Here is a 23,167-nt window from a genome sequence, read left to right on the forward strand (position 1 = left end):
GTGCTCTCTCTTTCTCTGTCAAATAAATAAATAAAATTAAAAAAAAAAAAAAGAAAAAGAATAAAGAGCAAGAGGGGGCTTGGGTAGGGAGAAGAAGAAATGGAATAGGATTTAGGATACTTGAAAAGCCCAAGGTGGGGGTAGTGAAGAGGAGCCTCTGGGTTTTATTTCTCCCTTCCTTCTTTCCTTTATTCATTGAGGGTGTCCTCCTCCTTCCTGTCCCCTAGACCACACCCTCACATTCTCCTGTGTGGTGAAGGTGAAGAGAAAAGAAAACCTGGAGAAATGAGAGTATTTTGCCTTGGTAAGCCCAAGGAGCAGCATGTTGAGGGAAGATGGCTCCTGATGCCCCTCCCCACCCACCCACCGTTACCTATCTGGAACAGGTGGTTCTATTTCCAAATGGCTGTTTCTATGCCTATATAAGACACAGATAATGCAGATTTATTATGTAGCTATTGTAAGCGTTCAACAATATCTTGTTCTCTTCTGTCAGATACACAGATGACTTTTTCTCAGATGCCCTTGCAAGTGGGCAGGGTCATGTGATGATTATGACTAATGCTATGTGGGCAAAAGTGACAAATCATTTCTGGGCTGCAGCAGTGTAAAGCTGTTTGTGATTCTCAAATCTCTCTGGTGCCTGATCACCGCAATAGTGGAAGGCGCTTTAGGTTGAACTGGAAGAGCTAAAACATGGGCTCAGAAGTAGACTATGTTTCTGAGTCACTATAGTGGATTGGGGTAGGAGGAAGGAGGGGAGGGAAGTCCTGGTGAGCCACCCAGACCCACAACAAGTTTCGTGTGAGCGAGAAATAAACCTTAATTGTACCAAACAACCAAGATTTTTGGAGCTTCTCAGTATCACAGCATAAACCAGACTATCCTGCCAGATGTAATTATGAAAACTGGGGCCTGTGTATTTAAAAAAGCAGACTTGTGCTTGCTTCAGCAGTACATATACTAAAATTGGAACAATACAGAGAAGATTAGCATGGCCCCCGTGCAAAAATGACACACACATTTGTGAAGTGTCCCATATTAAAAAAAAAAAAAAAAAAAGGCACAGACTTGACTTTATTTCTAGGAAATGGAAGGTACTGAGTCAGGACATTTAAAAATCTTTGTGTATACTGGTAGTGGCAACTGGATATCCTACATCCTTGTAAAATAAAAATGGTGGCTGATAATAAAAACCTCTGGGTATCTTTGAATCGAGCAATTGGTCTTATTCATGTCAAAAAACATATTGACCTCTGATAAATTTATGTCATTTAAATGGCTTTTTTGGAGAGTTCTTAAGCTTAGCATAAGTGATTTCTTTTTTTCCTAGAAACCAGATTATCTCTTTACATTGGCAAACCTACCAATTCCCTCAAGATAAAAGATTCTAATATAGTGAGGATCAAGGCGACAGCATGAATGTTGGGTTCAGCAGGACCTGGGTTTGAATGCCTGCTCCACCATTTCCATTTGTGACACTGGGCAGTTACATGACCTCTCTAAGTTTAATTTCCTCCTCTACCAAATATGGATAAAAATGCCTATTTAGGGGGTATCTGGCTGGCTCAGTTGGTAGAGCATGTGACTCTTGATCTCCAGTTCTTAAGTTCAAGCCCAACACTGGCTATAGAGATTTACTTTTTTAAAAAATGCCTATTTTGTAAGGTTGTTTTAAGGACAATAAAATACTGAAATAATGAAAACTTCTAACAGGGAGCCTCCTGGGTGGCTCAGCTGGTTAAGCATCTGCCTTTGGTTCAGATCATGATCCCAGGGTCCTAGGATTGAGCCCTGTGTTGGGTTCTCTGTTCAGTGGGGAGTCTGCTTCTCCTTCTGCTTCTTCCCCTATCTCACAAATAAATAAAATCTTAAAAGAAAAAAGGAAACCTCTAACACTATCTGGCGCATTGGAGGAAATCAATAAAGGGTAACTATATAAGATATATTTCTGTTCTGTTTATTTACAATTAAAAGACACAAATATCAAAGGGGATATAGTTTCACCTTTCAACAAAGAATTCTCTGTATATTTAAATAAAACAGTGTCTATCAAGCCTTGTATTTCAAAAAATGTGTAAGAACTACTTAATTTTCAATTAGCAAAGAACAACGTGGCTTTTGGAAAATTTGACTTGAAGATTTAGAAGTCCAGAATTTAGCCTTTACATTACTGGGCTCAATATGTTTACTTTCTGGTTCTTAGTTTTTACTATGCTAAGTTACCACCAAAGCAATTATCTGTTTAAAAGATTCTAACACAGTCTTTCCATGTATCCTAAATTATCTCAACATGTTGTTTGGGAAATGGTTTCCTTCTGACATGAATCTATGAATATATCTCCTAATTCATTTTCCCAATTTGTAATAGTCCTTGCACCTATGAATTGCTATTAAACTCATCAAGAATATTTAGGAGGTGCAAGATTTAATACTTCCCTCCTCCAGGTAGCCTCAATAATCTTACACATAAGAGCACATAAACACAGTGGTCATAAAACAACCTGACTAGTTTTTTAATAGAAATATGCCAAAATTAAAATACCTGTGAGTATTATCACCTTTAAAGGAATCACTTTGGGAAGTTATTTAGCTGTTGAAGAATATCATGATTTCTCAACATCTTTTTGTGACTTTAGAAGCTGGTGCATTATTTTCTGTATCCCTGATAATAACAAATATGTCCTTTAAGAATAAATTTGATTTTTTTCAAAGAATCAAAAGTTACTTAGGACCAATTCTGATTAATTAAGTGATCAAGATAGTAATATCTTTTTTGCTAAAAGATGAGATATGACTGTAAGATACTATGACTCATAGTCTGACTTGGAATTAATGGCACAACTTTGGAATAAAAGTATAAACGTATTCCAGAATTTAAAGGACAAGATTCATTTGGGTATGTAAATGTGTAAAAATGCACACAAACACCCACTTATGTACTGTAAAAGCCACTAAGTTTTTTTTTTTTATTTCATACTTTCTTGAGCATCAGGGGCTACATTACCTCTCCTGCTTCTGGCTGCCAGGCCACAAAGCAGCAAGAACACATCAATGCCTTTATCTCCTAGATGGAAAGGAGAAAGAAGGCAGAGCATAAAAGGTATTCAAAGAACTAATGGCTAAAAATTCCTATATGTGGCAAAAATCTAGAGATTCAATAAGTTTAGTGACTTCTAAATAGGATAGATCCAATGAAATCCACACAAGACAAATCATAGTCCTAGCCAAACTTCCATCCAGGAAGACAAAAAAACTAAGACAAAAAAAAAGAAAAAAGAATCCTGACAGCAGCCAAAGAGAAATACAATACCTGACTACCTATAGGGTAAAAACAATGTGAATGATAGCAGATTTCTCATGGAAATCATGTGGGCTGGAAGTAGCAAGAGTTTCTAAGTGCTGAAGGAAAAGAACTGTTGACCCAGAACTCCCCACCTATGGAAAATAACCTTCAGGAATGAAGGGAAAGAGGATTGTGGTTTTTAAGATTTGGAGTACAACAGTAAATCTGGGAGTTTTTCCTTGGGAAATTGAGGGTAAACAGATCAGGAGATGTACTTTGGGGAAGCAGGGAGTACACAGGGGAATAGAGGCTCTTCCTCACAGAATTGATCTAAGGGTTTAGAAAGGGGTTGGAGAATAAGAAGATCTTGGGGTATCCTGAAAATTTCTTTGTAAACTCCACTTATACAATGATACTCTTATCAGGCTGGATGCTCCAATGGCTTGGAGTTTGTCTCCAAGCCTGCTGAGCTGACCCTTTATTTGACATAGAGCAACCAAATGCAATGTATGGACTTTGTTTGGACCTTGATTTAAAAAAAGCCACTGTAAAACAAAACAACACAACAACTTTTGTCTTTTAACAACCTATTAAGGTATAATTGGCATATAATAAATTTCATATACTCAAATTGTACTGTTTCATAAATTTTGATATATGCATACACCTGTGAAATGATACCACAATCATTCCAATTTTAGTATATGTGCTACCAAAGACAGCATACCATCATCACAATCAGTATTATAAGCATATTCTTCAGCCCCATGAGTTTCTTCTTGTCCCTCTAGAATCGCTTCCTCTGGCCTATCCCTATTCTCACTATCCCAACTGATCACTTATCTTCTATTACTAAGTTTGTACTCTTTAGAATTTATATAAATGGAATCATATAAAAAAAGTAAATGGAGGGGTGCCTGGGTGGCTCAGTTGATTGAGCAGCTGCCTTTAGCTCAGGTCATGATCCCAGGCTCCCTGCTCAGCTCATGTGAGTTCTTGCTCTCTCTCAAATAAATAAAATATTTTTAAAAAATTAATGGAATCATATGGTATGTACTCTTTTGTCTGGTTTCTTTTAGCATAATTACTTTGAGATTCATCTATTTTATTACTCCATGGATAATGTGTTTCTTTTTTTTTTAAGATCTTATTTGTTTGACACAGAGAGACAGTAAGAGAGGGAACACAAGCAGGGGAAGTGAGAGGAGAAGCAGGCTTCCTGCTGAGCAGGGAGCCCAATGTGGGGTTCGAACCCAGGACCCTGGGATCATGACCTGAACTGAAGGCAGATGCTTAACAATTAAGTCACCCAGGTGCCCCAGTGTATTTCTTTTTTTTTTTTTTAAAGATTTTTATTTATTTATTTGACAGAGAGAGATCACAAGCAGATGGAGAGGCAGGCAGAGAGAGAGAGAGAGAGAGGGAAGCAGGCTTCCCGCTGAGCAGAGAGCCCGATGCAGGACTCGATCCCAGGACCCTGAGATCATGACCTGAGCCGAAGGCAGAGGCTTAACCCACTGAGCCACCCAGGCGCCCCAGTGTATTTCTTTTTATTGCTGATTGTATTCTACTGTATTGATATATCTCAATTTATTTTTACCTCAACTTTTCCAGCAGATGACATGATACCATAAAGAGAACACTAAAGACTGCACCAAAATACTGCTAGAACTGATAAACAAATTCAGTAAAGCTGCAGGATACAAAACTACTGTACAGAAATCTGTTTTATTTCTACACATTAGTAATGAAGCATCAGAAAGAAATTAAGAAAACAATCTCATTTGCAATCACACAAAAAATACTAAGATACCTAGGAATAAACCTAACCAAAAAGGTGATTCATTACTCTTGGTTAAATATGTAAGAGTGGAATAGCTGTGTCATATGGTAGGTACGTATTTAACTTTTAAACTAAAATTGCATAATAGAACCTCAGTGTAAAACCCCAATTATAGAACTTCTAGAAGAAAACATAGGGAAAAATCCTTGTGATCTTGGGTTAGGCAAAATTTCTTGGATATCATAACAAAACATGATTCATAGAAGAAAACACTGAGGAACTGAATTTCCTCAAAAGTAAGAACTATATGGGAGGAGAGGACATTAAAAAAAAACAAAAACTGTGCTCTTTGTAAAACACTATTAAGAGAATGAAAAGGCAGGATCAAGCCCCATATCCAGGGGAGCTTGGGAGCAGGGAGCTTACTTTTCCTTCTCCTGCTTCTCCTGCTTCTCCTGCTTCCCCTGCTTATGCTCTCTCTCTAATAAATAAATAAAATCATATATATATATATGACTGAGAATACCAATTACTGGTAAGGATATAGAATACCCAGAACTCTCATAAACTGGTGGGAATATAAAATGGCACAACCACTTTGGAAAAGTTTGTCAGTTTCTTTTATTGTGACATTTAGACTTTGAAATATCTTCAAACTTATGTAAAAGTTACAAGAATCATCCAAAGAACTTTCATATATCCTTCAACTAAATTCTCTAATAGTCAACATTCTACATTTGACCTATCATAATTTCTCCCTCCATCTTCTGAACTATTTGGGAGCTAATTACATATTGCTATTACCCCTTAAGACTGAAGTGGAAATTTCCTATGATCTTTGCCTATTAGAGATACATCCTTAAGTATTTATAGAAAAAAAATGATGTTTGAGATTCTTTGAGATTCACTCCTACAGAGGTGGGGTGGAGGGTGAGAAATGAAATACTGTCAAGATATCTATAATTGTTGAAGCTTGGTAATGAGTACAGGAGGGTTTACTTACTTATTTATTTGTTTGTTTGTTTGTTTAAGTAGGTTCCAGACCCAATGTGGGGCTTGAACTCACCACCCTGAGACCCAGTCAGATCCTCTACTGACTGAGCCACGAAGGCACCCCAAGAATAGGAGGGTTTATTATAATAGTTCTTCTACTTTGACATATGTTTCAAATTTTCTGTAATTAGAGTTTTTAAATAAAAGACCATTGAAGAAATTGAAGGATTTATAGATTGGTGTGAGATCATATTTGTGATCATTAGTGATCCCGTCATATTTGTGATCAGAGTAACATTACTCTGGCTGCAATAGGAAAAATGGTTTCAAGTGGATCAAGAGTGAAGACACTGTTTTTCAAGCTGTTAAGGTCACCCAATGAAGAGATGATTGTGATGTGAAATAAGTTAGTGGTAATGGGATGGAGGGAAATGGATAGATTGAAGAAATGGACTACCTGAATGTGAAAGCTGAGAGAAAAGGAATCCAGGCAGAGTGGCACCATTTACCTAGAGAGAGATCGCTGGGAAAAGGACAGGACCCAGGGGAAGGAAGGAAGGAAGAGGACAGTTTGAAGTGGCCTTGGGTCAAACTAATGCATTTGTGTTATCGTATTAACTGGGCCAGATTATCTTCTGTTAACTGGGCCAGCACGGAGTGAATTGATGATGGCCAGATACTTAAGGATCATTATTTTGCAAACAGTATAGGTGTAGGAAGAGTAAATAAAGGAAAAGTCACTTGAAAAATATGCTTGGAGGAAAAAAAAAAAGAAAGAAAAATATGCCTGGAGGGCACCTGGGTGGCTCAGTTGGCTAAGCACCCGCCTTTAACTCAGGTCATGAAGCCAGGGTTCTGGGATATCAAGTCTTGCATTGGGCCCTCTGCTCAGAGGGGAGCCTGCTTCTTCTCTCTCCCTCTCCCCCTCCTCCCTGCTTATGCACTCTGTCTCACTTTCTCTCTCAAATAGACAAATAAAATCTTAAAAAAAAGAAAGAAAGAAAGGGAAAAGAAAGACATGCTTGGAAGCAGGATTATAACAGAAAGACCTCCTAAATTCACATTAAGTAAAGGCGCATGAAACATACTTCTCTTCACGGAACCGTAGTGTTACAGGACTTCTCCTTCGGTGCCGCAGGTGGGTCTTGATCACAACGCTTTCAAGAATGAAGAAGTAGACCAGATGAGTGGTGGGCAGCCAAGCAAAGTTTATTGAGGGACAGTACAGTTTACTGAGCAATAGTACAAAGCTCCCCAACAAGATGCGGACCAGAGAGGGTTGCCAATTTGGCGTTTCGATCTAGGGGTTTTTATGGGCTTGTTGGCCCATATTATGGGCTGTTTTAATCTGATTAACCCTCCCGTCACCTGTCACCCAATCAGGTTTTTGTCATCTACCTATCACATGGGAAAGGGTGGAAGGCTCCTTCCAGGATGGTGTAAAATCCTTTTAAGGGTGGTTTCCTCTTGGCAGGACGGGGCGGGACCGGCTTGTCTCTGACTGCTTTTCTTCCAGCTCTCCTTCACTAGTAGTTCATACAGCTAACTGAAGGGAAGACATTCTTCAGTTGCACTTTTTTTTTAAGATTTTATTTGTCAGGGAGGGAGAGAGTACAAGCAGGAGGCGGCAGGCAGAGGGAGAAGCACGCTCCCTGCTGAGCAAGGAGTCAGATAAGAGGCTAGACTGAGCTGAGGGCAGATGCTTAACGGACTGAGCTACCCAGGCATGCCAGCATTTTTCAGTTTGATTGTAGGGTGATAATGGAGATTCTTAAAGGTGGGAAGGTAGGAACAAAGAGCAGGTGAATCCATCCTTAAAGGGATGAGTTTGGGGCCACAAAGCTGAGAGGACGCGGAGTAAAAGTCAAGATCTTTACTCCTAGTAGTCTTGTGGGAAGGTTCAAGGTTGGAACCTAAACGAGTTGAAAACCCATCAAAGTCTGCCCTTTTGAGTTTCCTCTCACGATCTGTGCTGGAGTAAAGAAGTTCCATGCATTTCGTGAAAACATCTGGCCTTATCATTCCATTCTGACTGATTTATTTTCCCACGTCCCTGCAGATTTCTTTGCTCTAGTTCGCCCGCAACAAACCAGCAAACCCAAAACCTGGCCTCATTCCCCTGTTACCCGAGCGGGTTCTCCAGTCATTGAAGCCAATTCTGGGCGCTCCGGTCCGCCCCCGGGACCCGCCCCCCAGACCCCCGCCCAACGCCAAGGGCGCGCAGTCCCGCCCCCGGCACGCAGCCCCGCCCCGGCGCGCGGCTCCCTCCTATGGACCTGCCCCCCGCGCGCAGCCCCGCCTACGGGCCAGTCAAGAGAGCGGAGCCCCGGCCGGGAGCCCGCGGGTTGCCCACCACCGCCACCGCAAGGCCGCCCCCTGGGCCACCGCGTCGCCATGGCTGGGGGCCGTGGGGGTCCCGGGCGCGGCCGGGACGAGCCGCCGGAGAGCTACCCACAGCGTCAGGAGCTCGAGCTGCAGGCTCTGGAGGCCATCTACGGCGCCGACTTCCAGGACCTGCGACCGGACGCGGGCAAATCGGTAGGAACGTGACTGGCCCGGGCGGTGCTGGGGTTTTGCGGCCCAGTCTTTCCTCTGTGCGACTTCCCCCGGCCAGGCCCGGCCTGGCCTTGCCGACGCCGAGCCACCGGCCCTTTTTACGATTCTTCAGTCCTTTAGTCCCTCCCGGTTCCACCCACGCTTACTTTTTGTCCTTGCGCCGGGTCTGCGGGGTCTCCAGAACCCCCACCTCGGCCGAATTCTCTCCCAGCCTTTCGTCCAGGTCGGCTCCTCTGCCCTAACCAACACTTCTCATTTCCACTGACACGCCGAAATATCCTTGCCTCCTTCCAGTCTTCGCTTCCTACCCCCACCCCCCGCCCCAGCTGAAAGCCCTTGAATCTGACACAACCGTGGAATAAGAGATCCATTGCAACTTTGTTCTGACAAGGCTTTGGGAGCGTTTGCACCGACCTTACTGATTCCCCCCGCCCTTCACTATTCCCTGCAAGTCTCACCTTCCCTTGTTTTCAAAACTAGAAACCACGTAAACCTCGTTGTACTCTCCGGGTGTCCTCACTGTTTTGCGCATGGAGGAACTTCCTTTAAGGCACTTGGAGAGTATAGAATACATTCATCTTAACCATAATGGAGGAGTGTGCTGCGTTTAGACCTTTTAAATGACATTAGATTTAAAATACTACTTTCCCTTCTGTCTGGGAGTAAAGGCTCATTATAAGCTGTTGACACTGATGGTTTCTCCCCCACCCTTGAAGAATTATCTCTGAATAATAACATTTAAAAAGTCGTCTCTTCCTTCACCTGTCATTCCTGCATTTCACATTTCCTCAACAGATAGGATTTTCTGCAGATGTGAGAGCAGCTGTCTCCCTCTCACTCATAGTGCTTCTTCGTTAAAATATTTATTGTTCTAGGCATCAGGAGCATAGTCCATGGCAAAGCATATCAAACCTCTAGCCCTCAGGGAGCTTTCTTTTCTAGTGCCTAATTTCAAGAGTTTTTTTGTTTGTTTGTTTTTTTACCTGAAGTAGTAAAAATGTAAACATTCCCCTTATACATCCTTACACTAAAAGTAATATAACTTTCTGGTGGTCTGGTAACTTGTCTTTCGAAACATTGAGAACCAGGAAGTAGGCCCATTAAGCAGCCAAAATGGGAGTCCGAGTGTACCCATGGACTCAAGACAGAGTCTGTAAGACCTCCTTCAGAGCCACTTTCTGAAAAAAATATTTATGTATGTATGTATGTATGTATGTATTTATTTGACGCACAGGGAGTACAAGCAGGGGGTGGGGTGGGTCCGAGGGGGCAGGGAGAAGCAGGCTCCCCGCTGAGCAGAGAGCCCAGCTTGAGGCTCCATCCCAGAACCCCAGGATCATGACCCAAGCTGAAGACACTTAACTGAGTGGGCCACCCACGTGCCCCCAGAACCACTTTTATTTATTTTATACATGCTTAGCTATCTAGTTCCAAGGCTACAGAAAGACAAAAAGGAGCTGCTGCAGGTAGGGATATCAATAATGGCAGAATTTATAGTTGGTGACCTTTCTAACAGAGAGAAGATTGACAAAAGCAAACAAAAACTATAAACGGGAGGCAGAAGAACTCTAATAGCTGTCTGTGGTTCATAGCACGGGGTGGATAGCCTGAACACTTTCATAGGCCTTACAGGCAGGTAACTGCTGGCCATTAGCAATGAATCAGACTGTGGTCATTCAACAAGTACTTATTATCACCCGTGTGCCTCTCTTCAGGGAAGGATCGTGCAGGTCCACAACTCTTTATCCAGAACCCTAGAGACCTGTCCAGTTGCAAAATTCAGAAGTGTTTGTGTTCACGTTCATGTGTGCACATTCCATACCTTACCTAACACTTCACTTGGTGTAGGGGGTGAGGGAAGCGGCATCGAAAATAAAATGCAGTGTAACCTGTATGTTCAAATATTCACAAGGCTGGGTTAAATAAAGGCTATTAATAGCTCCTTGTCAGGTTAAGCCAAATTTGTTACCAATAAATCCAGGTCAGAATTTATTGACCTGAATAAACTTCAGGTTTCTTTGACTTCTTTTAGAGGATGCATTAGAATGTAGGTTTCAGAGGTCACAGTTTACTAGCATTTGTAATATTTATAAATAATTAAACGTTTTGAGAATGAATGCTAATTATTTTATGTACTAAACAAGCTTGGACACTACTAGGTTAAAATATAATTTACTCTAGAGTTATACATGTATTACTAATTATCTTGGCTTATCTTTCATGTCAGCAAAGGATCTCTTAATTTATAATTTGATATCTATTACAAAATTCATTCCCAAAGCTTGATTCTGTGTCTGGGCCCAATGGTAGTGTATGAGAGTCCCTGTTTTTCTGTATCTTCACCAACATTGTAAACAGCAGACTTTTCATCTTTCCAGTAAATGAATGAAACACTTTTTCCTACTATGTTGTCCGTTTTCTTTTTCCTACTTTTTTTTTTTTTTTTTAAAGTAATTTCTATTCCCAGCATGGGGCTCAAACTCAAAACCCTGAGATGAAGAGTAGCATGCTCCATCAACTGAGCCAGCCAGGTATCCCATATATTATCTGTTTTCTTTGTTATTTGTCAGTTATTTTATATTAAAAAAAATTAGCATTATGGGTCATATGTTGCAGATGTTTTTCCGTATTAAACCATGTGCACTTTGATACTTACATAATTTATGCAATTAAAAAAACCTAATGTAGTTAAAATGACCTATTTTTTTTTGTATTCCCCCTTTTTTTTCCTAGCAAAGATATCCCTACTTGAGTATTACTAAAAAATGAAGTCTTTAAAGTTTTCTTTTAATTCTTTAATGACTTTGTTTCCAAACTTCAAAAAACTTAAAAAAAATTTTTTTTAAAAAGATTTTATTTACACATTAGACAGAGAAAGAGAACACAAGCGGGGAGGAGGGGGCAGAGGAAGAGGGACAAGCAGACTATTGAGCAGGGAGCCCAACGTGGGGCTCGATGCCAGGATCCTGAGATGATGACCCAAGCGGAAGGCAGATGCCTAACTGACTGAGCCACCCAGGCACCCCTGTTTTCAAACCATGATCAAATAAATACAGAAATTTTTTTTTTAAAGATTTTTATTTATTAGGGAGAGAGAGCACAAGTAGGGGGAGAGGAAGGCTCCCTGACTAAGCAGGGAGCCCAACATGGGGCTCAATCCCAGGACTCCAAGTCGTGTCCTGAGCTGAAGGCAGTTGCTTAACCAAATGAGCCACCCAAGCATCCCTCTTTTTTTTTTTTTTTAAGATTTTTTTTTTATTCTGCTAGCTTTTTTTTTTTTCCCCTTAAGATTTTATTTATTTATTTGACAGATAGAGATCACAAGTAGGCAGAGAGGCAGGCAGAGAGAGGCGGGGAAGCAGGCTCCCGGCTGAGCAGAGAGCCTGATTCAGGGCATGATCCCAGGACCCTGAGACCGTGACCTGAGCCGAAGGCAGAGGCTTAACCCGCTGAGCCACCCAGGCTCCCCTATTCTGATAGCTTTTTAACAAAAAGTTCTTAGCTCCATCTAAGTATGTATCTAGCCTGCCTTCTTCCACCCCCTAGCTAGCTAGTTAGACTAACACAATTTTTTTCAATTTTTCCCACTATTAATTTGAAGTACCACCTTTACATTATATGAAACCGTCTAGTTTCATAAGGACAGGGTCCCTGTATTTGTTCATGCCTACATGTCTGTCCTTGGTAAAAGCTCTCAAGATTTTTCTTTGCATGAAATAATTCCCAAGTGTACTTAGATCTATTGTTGATTCTTTATTCTACACCATTAATCTGTTGAAGCAATACTGCCACATTGCTTTAATTACCATAGATTTGTAACAAGCCTTCTTTGGTATTCAGTATGGTCACCATTTACTTTACAGAAGTTTCCTGACTACTTTTACTGTAGTCTGTCTTTTTTTCTTTCTTTCTTCCTTCCTTCCTTTAAGATTTTATTTGTCAGAGGGGGAGCAGCAGACAGAGAGAGAAGCAGGCTCCCTGCTGAGCAGGGAGCCTGACATGGGGCTCAATCTTAGGACCCTGAGATCATGACCTGAGCCGAAGGCAGGTGCTCAACCAACTACACCCCCCGGGCGTCCCTGTATTTTTTTCCTTATGAATTTTAGAATCAACCTGCCTAGTTCAGAAACTTACGGTGACATTCTTAGTGGAATAACATCACGTATATTTAATTTGGGGTGAATTCAGATTCTCAATATTTTCATGTTCATTTTTTTTCACTGAAAGATAATTGACACAATGTTACATTAGTTTCAAGTGTACAACACTGATTCTGCACTTCTGTGCATTATGCCATGCTCACCACAAGTGTAGCTACTATCTGTTACCATCTAACCTACTAGAATATCATTCTATATATTCCCTATGCTGTACTTTTTTTTTTTTTTTTTTAACTAGGCTCTGTGCCTAGCATGGAGCCCAACCTGGGCCTTGAACTCATGACCTTGAGATCAAAGCCTGAGCTGAGATCAGGAGTCAGATGCTTAACAGACTAAGCCACCCAGGCACCTAGCTATACTGTACTTTCAATCCTCTTTTATTCCTGTATTCTTTCCATACCTGGAAGCCTGTATTTCCTACTTGCTTTCACTCAATCTGTCCATTCCCCTACTTTCATCCCCTCTGCCAACTACAGTCTGTTTTCTGTATTTATGAGTCTGTTTCTGCTTTTTATTTATTGTGTTGTTTTTTAGATTCCACATGTAAGTGAAATGATAGGGTTTTTGTCCTTCTCTGTCAGACTTCACTTAGCATAAGGTCATCTATATATTGTCACAAATGGCAAGATCTTGTTCTTTTTTATAGCTAAGTAGTACTCCTGTGTGTGTTATGCACATCTCCTTTTGTATCCAGTCATCTATGGATGGACACATGGGTTGCTTCCATATCTTGGCTACTGTAAATAATGCTACAGTAAACATAGGGGTGTGTATATCTTTTCAAATTAATGTTTTCATTTTCTTTGGGCAAATACCCAGTACTGAAATTACTAGGTCAAATGGAATTTCTTTTTTTAATTTTAGGAGGAACCTCAAAAAATACTGTTTTCTGCAGTGGCTGCACCAGTTTGCATTCCCACTGACAGTGCACAGGGTTTCCTTTTCTCCATATCCATGCCAACAGTTGTTATCTCTTATGATTTTTATTTTAGCCATTCTGACAGGTATAAAGTGATATCTTGTGGTTTCAGTTTGTATTTCCCTGATAACTAGTGATGTTGAGCACCTTTTCATGTGTCTGTTGGCCATTTTCCTTTTTTTTTTTTTTTTTTTAAGTAGGCTTCATGACCAGCATGGAACCCGGTGTGGGACTTGAACTCACAACCCTGAGATCAAGACCTGAGGTGAGATCAAGAGTTGGATGCTTAACCAACTGAGCCACCCAGGCACCCCTTCCATTTATACGTCTTTGGGAAAATGTCTGTTCAAGTCCTCTGCCCATTTTTAATTGGATTATTTGTGGGTTTTTTTTTTTTTTTTTTTGTCTTTTGGGTTGTTTAAGTTTTTTTTTTTTTTTTCAGATTTTAATTCCTATTTGATGTATCACTTGCAAATATCTTCTCCCAGTCAGTAGACTGTCTTTTCATTTGTTTCATTTTTCACTGTGCAAAAGCTTTTTTTTTTTTTTTTTTTTAATTTTAATTTTTTAAGTGATCTCTGTTCCCAACGTGGGGCTTGAACTCACAACCCCAAGATCAAGAGTTCTTTGCTCCACCAACTGAGCCAGGCAGGTGCCCCTGTGCAAAAAGCTTTTTGTTTTGATATAATACCAGTAGTTTATTTTTGCCTTTGTTTACCTTGCCTGAGGAGACATATCTAGAAAAATGTTGCTAAGGACCTCTCACATTTAGGTCTTTAATCGGTTTTCACATATTCTTACAATGGAGATGTAGGTTATTAAATTCTAACACTGTTTAAAAGTGCTTTCCAACCAGACAGATAAGGCAAATACTTAAGAGAGAAGGTGAATGAACTTGGTGATTTTTAGAGTCAGTTACAGAAAATACTCATTTTTAGAAAAGGAGATATGGGAGAAATCAGTGATTAAGGCATTTAACATAAAATCAGAGAAAGACAGATACTGTTTTATATGTGGAATCTAAAAATACTTAAAAATTTAAAAATAAGCCAAGCTCATAGATGCAGAGAACAGACTGGTATTTGCTTGGAGGGTGGTGAGGAGGATGGGTGAACTGTTTTTTGTTTTTAGGTTTTTTTAGCTTTAAATAAACCAAATTTAAAAAACATAAAATATAGAAGAATGTTACCTAATTTCCTTTTTCTGAGCTTTTACTATCATTTTTATTTTTGACTTCTTTGCAGACTTAAAACCAGAAACTTACCCAGATTATCTTGCTTGCACTTGTTACTTTATTTCTAGATCTATTTTCACACAGAATAGTTTCTTTCCACTTTACAGATTGAGATCTAAAGCGTGTGAGGAAGAGGCCACGTTGAGCCAAGTCTGGCCATCAAAATTTTAAGGAGGATGTGATTAGCAGAGTCCTAGGTAACAGTTCTAGGCCAAACACCTGAAAGTGGTTTGAATCATGTAACTTTTTTATATATAATTGTAGTAGATAACACATAGCATAGAATTTATCATCTTAATTATTCCTCAGAGTACAGTTCAGTAGTGTTAAGTGTATTTATGTTGTTGTGTGACAGAAAGCTTAGTAGTTTTTATTAATTTCCCAAACCTCATCGTCATCTGCTGTTTGTCTTATAATCCAGTGTATTTTTGTAAAGATTTATTTATTAGAGAGAGAGAATAAGCATACAGGAGAGGGAGAAGCAGACTCCCTGCTAAGCAGGGAGTCTGATGCTGGACTCATCCCAGGATGCTGGGATCATGACCTGAGCTGAAGGCAGATGCTTAACCGATTGAGCCACCCCCCTCCCCACCCCCGCAAGCCAGGGAAATTTAATCATGGACTGCCATTACCCTCATGCTTCAGCCTTGGAACCAAAAGTTTTGCTGCTATGTGGCATCACTAACAAAATTCTCAATTTTTAATAGTCTTCTTACTCCAGTACTTTTTTTTTTTAAGATTTTATTTATTTATTTATTTATTTAAATGTCAGAGAGAGAGAGAGAGAGAGAGAGAGAGAGAACATAAACAGGGAGAGAGGCAGGCAGAGGTGGAGAGAGAAGCAGGCTCCCTGCAGAGCAAGGAGCCCGATGTAGGACATGATCCCAGGACCCTGGGATCATGATCTGAGCCAAAGGCAGTGCTTAACCAACTGAGCCACCCAGACTTCCCAACTCCAGTACTTTTTTTTTTTTTATAAAGATTTTATTTATTTATTTGAGAGAGAGACAGTGAGAGAGAGCATGAGCGAGGAGAAGGTCAGAGGGAGAAGCAGACTCCCCATGGAGCTGGGAGCCCGATGTGGGACTCGATCCTGGGACCCCGGGATCATGACCTGAGCCGAAGGCAGTCGTCCAACCAACTGAGCCACCCAGGCGTCCCCCAACTCCAGTACTTTTAACAGAAACAGACACTTCCTTAAACCAGTTTATTTTGTTGGGCCTGAGTGTTAAGGAAATGTCCAGAGAAAAGCAGGTTCAGACTGAATAGCAGGCATGTCTGATGGCACTGGCAGGGGTCTCTTCTGGGAGGCATGTGTGCGTTGTGCTGGGAAGACACACTTGGGGTCATTGTTCCAATCCTTTGGTTTTGTTTCTTGAAGAGTGAGTGTTTGTTTCGATGAGTCCAAATGAGCATTACCTGTCTTACTTTTTAGAATTGAGTTTGCATCACTTTTTCCCCTTTTTATATGTCACAGTCCGGGAGCGTATCCAGCTTCATGATCCCAAGAAGAATACATACAGGTCACATCTTATTGTAGTAATCGGTGATACTACATAGATTACTTCTTGCTGTGACTTCTCTTTGTGCTACCCTCGTGTCACTTGCTTCTTCAAAACAAATTTTTTTTGTATGAATTTAGTCACAGTTTTAAAAATTTATTTTCATTAACATGTGTTATTTGTTGCAAGGGTACAGGTCTGTGAATCATCAGTCATACAATTCACAGCACTCCCCATAGCACATGCCCTTCCCAATGTCCCTCACCCAGCCACCCTATTCCTGCCCCCCATCTCCCTTCCAACAACCCTCAGTTAGTTTCCTGAGATTAAGAGTCTGTTATAGGGGCGCCTGGGTGGCTCAGTGGATTAAGGCCCCTGCCTTCGGCTTGGGTCACGGTCCTGGGATCGAGCCCGAGCCTGGCGTCGGGCCCTCTGCTTGGTAGGGATCCTGTTTCCTCCTCTCTCTCTGCCTGCCTCTGTGCCTACTTGTGATCTCTGTCAAATAAAAAATAAAAAATCTTAAAAAAAAAAAAAAAGTCTGTTATGATTTGTCTCCCTCTCTGGTTTCATCTTCTTTCATTTTTCTGTCCTTTTCCCTGTGATCCTTTGTCTTGTTTCTCAAATTCCTACTGTTAGTGAGATTATATGATAACTCTTTCTTTGACTGACTTAATTCCCTTAGCGTAATATTCTCTAGTTCCATCCACATCGTTGCAAATGGCAAGATTTCTTTTTTTTTTTTTTTGATGGCTGTATAATATCCACTGTATATATATATACCATATCTTTATATATTCACCTGTTGATGAACATCTAGGCTTTTTCCACAGTTTGGCTGTTGTGGACATTGCTGCGATAAACATTGGGGTGCCAAATTGTTTTTTTTTGTTTGTTTGTTTTGTTTTGTTTTTAATTTATTTATTTGACAGACAGAAATCACAAGCAGGTAGAGGCAGGCAGAGAGAGGAGGAAGCAGGCTCCCTGCCGAGCAGAGAGCCCGATGCGGGACTCGCTCCCAGGACCCTGGGATCTTGACCTGAGCCGAAGGCAGAGGCCTTAACCCACTGAGCCACCCAGGTGCCCCCCAAATTGGTTTTATTAAGGTCTATTTTGTAGTATGTACATCTTTATCTGATACATATTGCATTGTGTTTTCTTCTTTAGTGCTCTCAAAATTATTATTATTATTTTTTCACCTATCCCTTGTAAATACTTGTCTGTAGGTATTCCAGGAATTCATTCTTTCCTTGTATAAAGTCAGAGAATTTTATCAACACTGTTCTAATGACCATTTATCTTCTGAATGCATGAAGGAGGCCCTACCCACCCTACTCCCCAGCACATCTTGTTGTTACCATCATTTTTAATCAAGTCCTCTTCAGCTCCAGGACTCCTCTAATGCCCTAATGTGAGCTCATGCATGGTATCCTAAATGTGGCTTGCACAGAAACCTCTCCTATTGAGAAGTGCCTCAGTTGGCTCAAGGAAAGCCTGACAAGTATTCTGCTCTTATCTTTAAAGTCCTTATCTCCTAACTGTCCTTTTTTTTTTTTTTCCCTTTCTTCTCTTTTTCTTTTTTCCCAACATGTGCCTATATTGGTTAGTATCAAGTTTGGCTACAGATTACAGAAAAAGTGACAACTAAGTTTCTTTTTCTGCATGCAGAAGTCTGGAATCTAGGGCTTTTTCTGATTTATTGTTCCACCATCCTTAATGTGCCCTTCATGGTCCAAAATGGCTGTCTGAATGCCAGCCATCATATCTGCATTCCAGTCAGCAGAAAGGAGAAAGGGACGAAGTTGCATGTGTTAGTTCTTTCCTCTTTTTTTTTTTTTTAAGATTTTATGTATTTGTTTGAGAAAGAGCATGCACACGAGCATGAGCAAGCAGGGAAAAGGAGAGGGACAAGCGCTTCCTCTGAGTGTGGAGCCTGATGTGGAGCCACCCAGGTGCCCATAGTTCATCTCATTAGCCAGAAATTAATCCGGTGGCCAGAGTTAGCTGCGAAGGAGTTGTATCCAGCTAAAAAAAAAAAAATCAGGGGTTCTGTTGGCTAAGAAATAAGGGGAGAGTGGATATTGGGGGAACAGCAGTCTGCTGAAAAATGCCCTGAAGTTTACACCCTGTGGAGAAGAATATCATGCTGGTCCAATTAAATTGTCAGCCAGAGATAAAGGCCTTGAAAGTAGCAGACACCCACTTCCTCACTGTGCTGTTCTTTTGAGTTAATTCCCCTTGGTACTCAAATCCAGACAAGCTGTTAGTTTTTTGTCCAAGAGTATGTCCTTCCTCAGTGGTCTTGGGTCTCTTCCTTCCTCCAAGCCACCATCACTGGGCCCCTGCACCTCCTAGAGCCGAAACCTTCACGTATCCAGGAATCTCTTCACTTTGCTTCAGAACTCCTTCCTCCTTCCTAGAAGTTTTGGCATTACCTGGGCTCATTACTCTTACCGCTTCTCCCCTGTGGGCATTGCCATGTTGTGGAAATAACTGGAACACTAGACGTGCATGGTGTTATATGGCTGGCCCAGCCTAGGAGCGTTTGTGGAGTGCTTCGTACTTCTTTAGGCCCCAGTGTTCCTGCCCATGCATGTTCCCCGTGGTGGTCCTGGGACTGGCCCAGAGGCCTTTTTCCCTGAGGCTGGCCAGCCATCCTTTACTGGATTCGTTGTGGTTTATTAGGCATTCTCTTGAGTGAAGAGATCTTCAAGATGTATAATCCCCCAGTTGGCCTCTATTTTCTGAAGCTTGTTTTCTGTTCCCAAGACTCTGGACATCTGGTGAAGAGCTCTCTGTACCCTTTCCCTGTGAAGTCTACTTACATTCAGATACACACTTCACTTCCTACAGAAAGACAAAAGGGAACGTGAAACCGGATTCTCTGTCTTGCCTCTGCAGGGATAACTCACTTCATGTGGTGTATGTTGTCTATATGTTAAAAGTTGGTTTCCATCCTGGGCCCAGGAAAGATCTCTCCTTTGGTTTATATTTGTAGTTTCTACTTATATGGCTTGTTGATAATTTTATTTATTTATTTATTTATTTGTTTTTAATTTTTTAGAAAAGATTTTGTTTATTTATTAGAAAGCGAGAGTGAGTATAAACTGGGGAAGGGACAGGCAGAGGGAGAAGCAGACTCTCTGCTGAGCAGGGAGGCTGACGTGGGGCTCAATCCCAGGATCCTGGGATCATGACCTGAGCCGAAGGCAGACACCTAACCAACTGAGCCACCCAGGCATCCCTTTTTTTTTCTTTTTTTTTTTTAAAGTAAGTTCCACACCCAATGTGGGGCTTGAACTCCAACCCCGAGATCAAGAGTCCCATGCTTTACTGGTTGAGCCCGCCAGGCACCCCCCCCAAAAGTATTTTCTTGATAAAGTTATAATTTGTGATCATAATATCTCTCCAAGATTTGTGGTCTGTGAGATGAAAAAGCCTATAAAGGTTTGAGCTGGTGGAGAAAGCGCTGGTAAAATTTTGAGTCTAACTAGCCTTTCTTTTAGTGTTTTCATCTGTAAAATGGACATATATAACTTCCCTATGGAGCTGGATTCTTGTTAGAAAATGAGTAACAGGCACCTGGGTGGCTCAGTCTTTAAGCACTCGCCTTCTGCTCAGGTCATGATCCCAGGACTCTGCTCAGTGGGGAGCCTGCTTCTCCCTTTCCTTTCCCTCTGCCTGCCACTCCCCCTGCTTATGCTCGCTCTCTCTCACAAGTAAATAAATAAAATCTTCAAAAAAAGAAAAGAAAACAAAATGAATAACACAGCAAAGATGGGTTGGTAGGATTTATGTCAAAATAATTTCAGGTGGTGTTTGGGAGTAGAGGTAACATAGATACACAATATTGGCCATAAATGGGTAACTGTTGAAACTGTATGGTGGGTGCATGCAGTTCATTATATCATTATTTACTTTTGTTTGAAAAAAAATTTTTATGTTTTTCATTATTGAAAATTTCTATAATAAAAAGTTCTTCTAAAAGAGAGAGTGTTTAAGACTGGTCAAGGCCGTGGTCTTTATTTTTCTTCCTAGTGAATACCTGTTTCAACTGCTTTTAGCTAGGTGTTTCTTATGCAGAATTCTGTCTCCGATATAAAGCAGAGAACAGCTGGCCTGCCCTGGTTGGAGAGGGACAGGAGGCCGGGGACCCTGTTAGTTCATTCTCACGCTCAAACCTTGGAGGCTTCTCGGAGGAAACCCACCAGCCTCTACCTGCTTTTTCTTCTCATGTCCTCTGTCCTTCTGGAAAAGGGCCTCTCTTCCTGTGTGTCTCTCTTGTGCCCATTGCTGTCTGCCCTCCAACAGAGCCTAATTTTGTCTCTTTCCTCCTCGTCCATAAAATTCCCATCAGCATCCTTACATGCTTTAGTGTCACCCATCTTGAAGACAAAACAAGAGCTTTCTCCCTTGACCTCACATCCTCCTCCATCTGTGGCCCTGTTATCTGTCCCCTTAATGCCCAAACCTCCCAAAGGACTTGTCCAGATGAGCCGAGTCCTTTCCCCTTAGTGTTCCCTCCTCATCACACCAGGGTCTGCGTTCAGTGCCCTCAGAGCCAGCTCTTGGCAAGGTCACCTGCAGTCCATGTGACCCCAGCAGTGGATGCTCTCTGTCCTCCCCCTCCTGAGCCTCAGAAGCATCTGTAACAAGACACTTTTCCTTCTGTTTCCTTCCATTGAGGCCCAGTCTCTTTGTCCGCTTTATCTCAGACACACTTTTCTCCTGCTTTACTTGGTGTCCCCCTCCCCCTCCCTCCTGTGTTCCAGAAAAACACTGGCCTCCCTTGGGCTTTTTGGTACACACCAACCTCTTGTTCACTTTGAACCTTCTCATGTGCTCTTCCCTCCTGGAATGCTTGGTCTCTGGCTTCTGTCGGCTTTAGGGCAGCGTGCTCAGGTCTCCCTGATGACCACGTCCAAGGATGTTCCCTCATACCTGCTGTGGGTTATTCTTGAAGTAGAGCGTAGGGAGACAAGATGTTACTCTAGGTCTCTGGCTAGAATTAAAAGGGTCTCTGGCTAGAATTAAGGTGACATGAGACAGACTGACAGGAGAAGAGCATGCAGATTTTTACGTGTATGTTGGAAACATAGGGAGATGTTTCCAACATAGGGAGATGAAGACCCGAAGAATTGGCCAGGCCTAAGTGTTTACAGGGTAGGTTGAACAAAAAGAGGCAGTTGTGAAAAAGTGACAAACATATGGGGAGACTGAAGAAAGAGCAGAGTTATTTTGCGGAGTTCTGTTTGCACAGAATTCTCTTGGCCTCAATGTTCTCTGATAATATTTATTTTATTTTATTTTTGAATATTTCATTTATTTGACAGAGAGAGCATGAACAGGGGCGAGGAGCAGGAGGAGAGAGAGAAGCAGGCTCCCTCCTGAGCAGGGAGCTTGACTCAGGACTCGATCCTGGGACCCCAGGATCATGACCTAGCCAGAGGCAGATGCTTAAACCACTGAGCCACACAGGCATCCCAGACTATTTCTTTCCAGTGTAGGTGAGCATCTTTCACACAGGTGTTTTATCTCCTGTTTTCAGGAAGGAAAGTGGGTTAGAGGGCCCTTCTCATACCTTCTGTTTTCAAGTACCCTTAGCTCAAAAGAATCCTTATACCAAAGTGGCATATCTTGGGGCAGCTGATTCTGTCATGTCACGTCTTCTCTTTGATAGCACTTTCTGAACTTGAACTTAGGTGTAAATTGTCCACCCCCGCCCCAACGAGACTGGAAGTTCCACGACAGCTGGAACCACGTCTGTTTTCTTACTTCTTGGTGCTCACAGTGCCTGACAGAGCCTGTGCCCATCACTGTGGGTGATGACGTGAGATGGCTGAATGAGTACATGGAAGACCTTGTGGGTCACTGGACGTTTCCCTACAGTCACAGAACTGTGCTTTCTTGGAGCCTTACTCCGTGGCTTCGAGGAAGCATTAGGATAAAGCCCTATGAAAACCGAGCTTCCATAGATTATACACATCGTTGATGAGAATTTTGTTTATTATATAATTCGGGGTACTGTAGGTTGTAAATACGTGTTAGAATTTAGTATTGCTGTGTACTTTGTTGCCCCCTCCCCCAATTTATTTGGCGCTTTTCCTTTTCTGTGAAATGAGAAAGAAATAATGTCACATTTCCCTTTTTGCCTTGGCCACCTGGATGTTCCAAGATAAAGTCAAACAAAGCCCAGTCACAGCCCCTCAGGGTTGGCAGTAACAAGGGAGTGGGGATGAAAAAGACACAGGTTGGGAGCCAGAGTTGGATCTGAAATCCAGCCTTGTCACCTGTGTCTCTGGACAAACAGCTGAAAGGTTCTGAGCTTGAACTGCTTCGTCTATAAAATGGAAACGGTGTCCACCTATAGGGTTGATGAAGCGCCTGGACCATGAGAGTGAATATTTCTTCCCTCAGCTTCCCTTGTGTCATGATGTACAGATAATATAAACTGCCTCAAAACTTTTTTTTTGAAAAGCATATTTAATAAAGAGCAATAGATGGAATATTTCGTTTTTTTGGTGAAAAGCAGTCAGCTGCGAGCATACCCACATTTAGAAGAGCCTCAGGTTTCCATGTGGCTGTCACTTGTCATTATCTCAGTAGTCCTATTTCAACTGAAGTTTCCTCTGCTCAAGAGGTGCCTGACCCACCTGTCTGAAAAATCTCCCTTACCGCTCTGTTCCATCATTCTGCCTGATTTTCTTTACGGCACTCCTCATTATGGAGAATACTCA

At 41.5% G+C, this 23,167-nt stretch overlaps 1 protein-coding gene across 1 annotated transcript in view; it reads left to right on the top strand.

Annotated features, from left to right (window-relative positions):
- The first annotated feature begins 8,456 nt into the window (after positions 1–8,456).
- LOC111161858 (eukaryotic translation initiation factor 2 alpha kinase 4) overlaps positions 8,457–23,167 on the top strand; it is a 108,354-nt gene continuing 93,643 nt past the window's right edge. The window contains exon 1 of the mRNA XM_022525879.1: positions 8,457–8,600. Coding sequence (XP_022381587.1) covers positions 8,457–8,600 — 144 coding nt within the window. The remainder of the gene's footprint in view (positions 8,601–23,167) is intronic.

The sequence above is a fragment of the Enhydra lutris genome, unplaced genomic scaffold (assembly GCF_002288905.1).
Source record: "Enhydra lutris kenyoni isolate GAN:26980312 unplaced genomic scaffold, ASM228890v2 scaffoldscaffold4, whole genome shotgun sequence".
In the NCBI taxonomy this organism is placed as follows: Eukaryota; Metazoa; Chordata; class Mammalia; order Carnivora; family Mustelidae; genus Enhydra; species Enhydra lutris.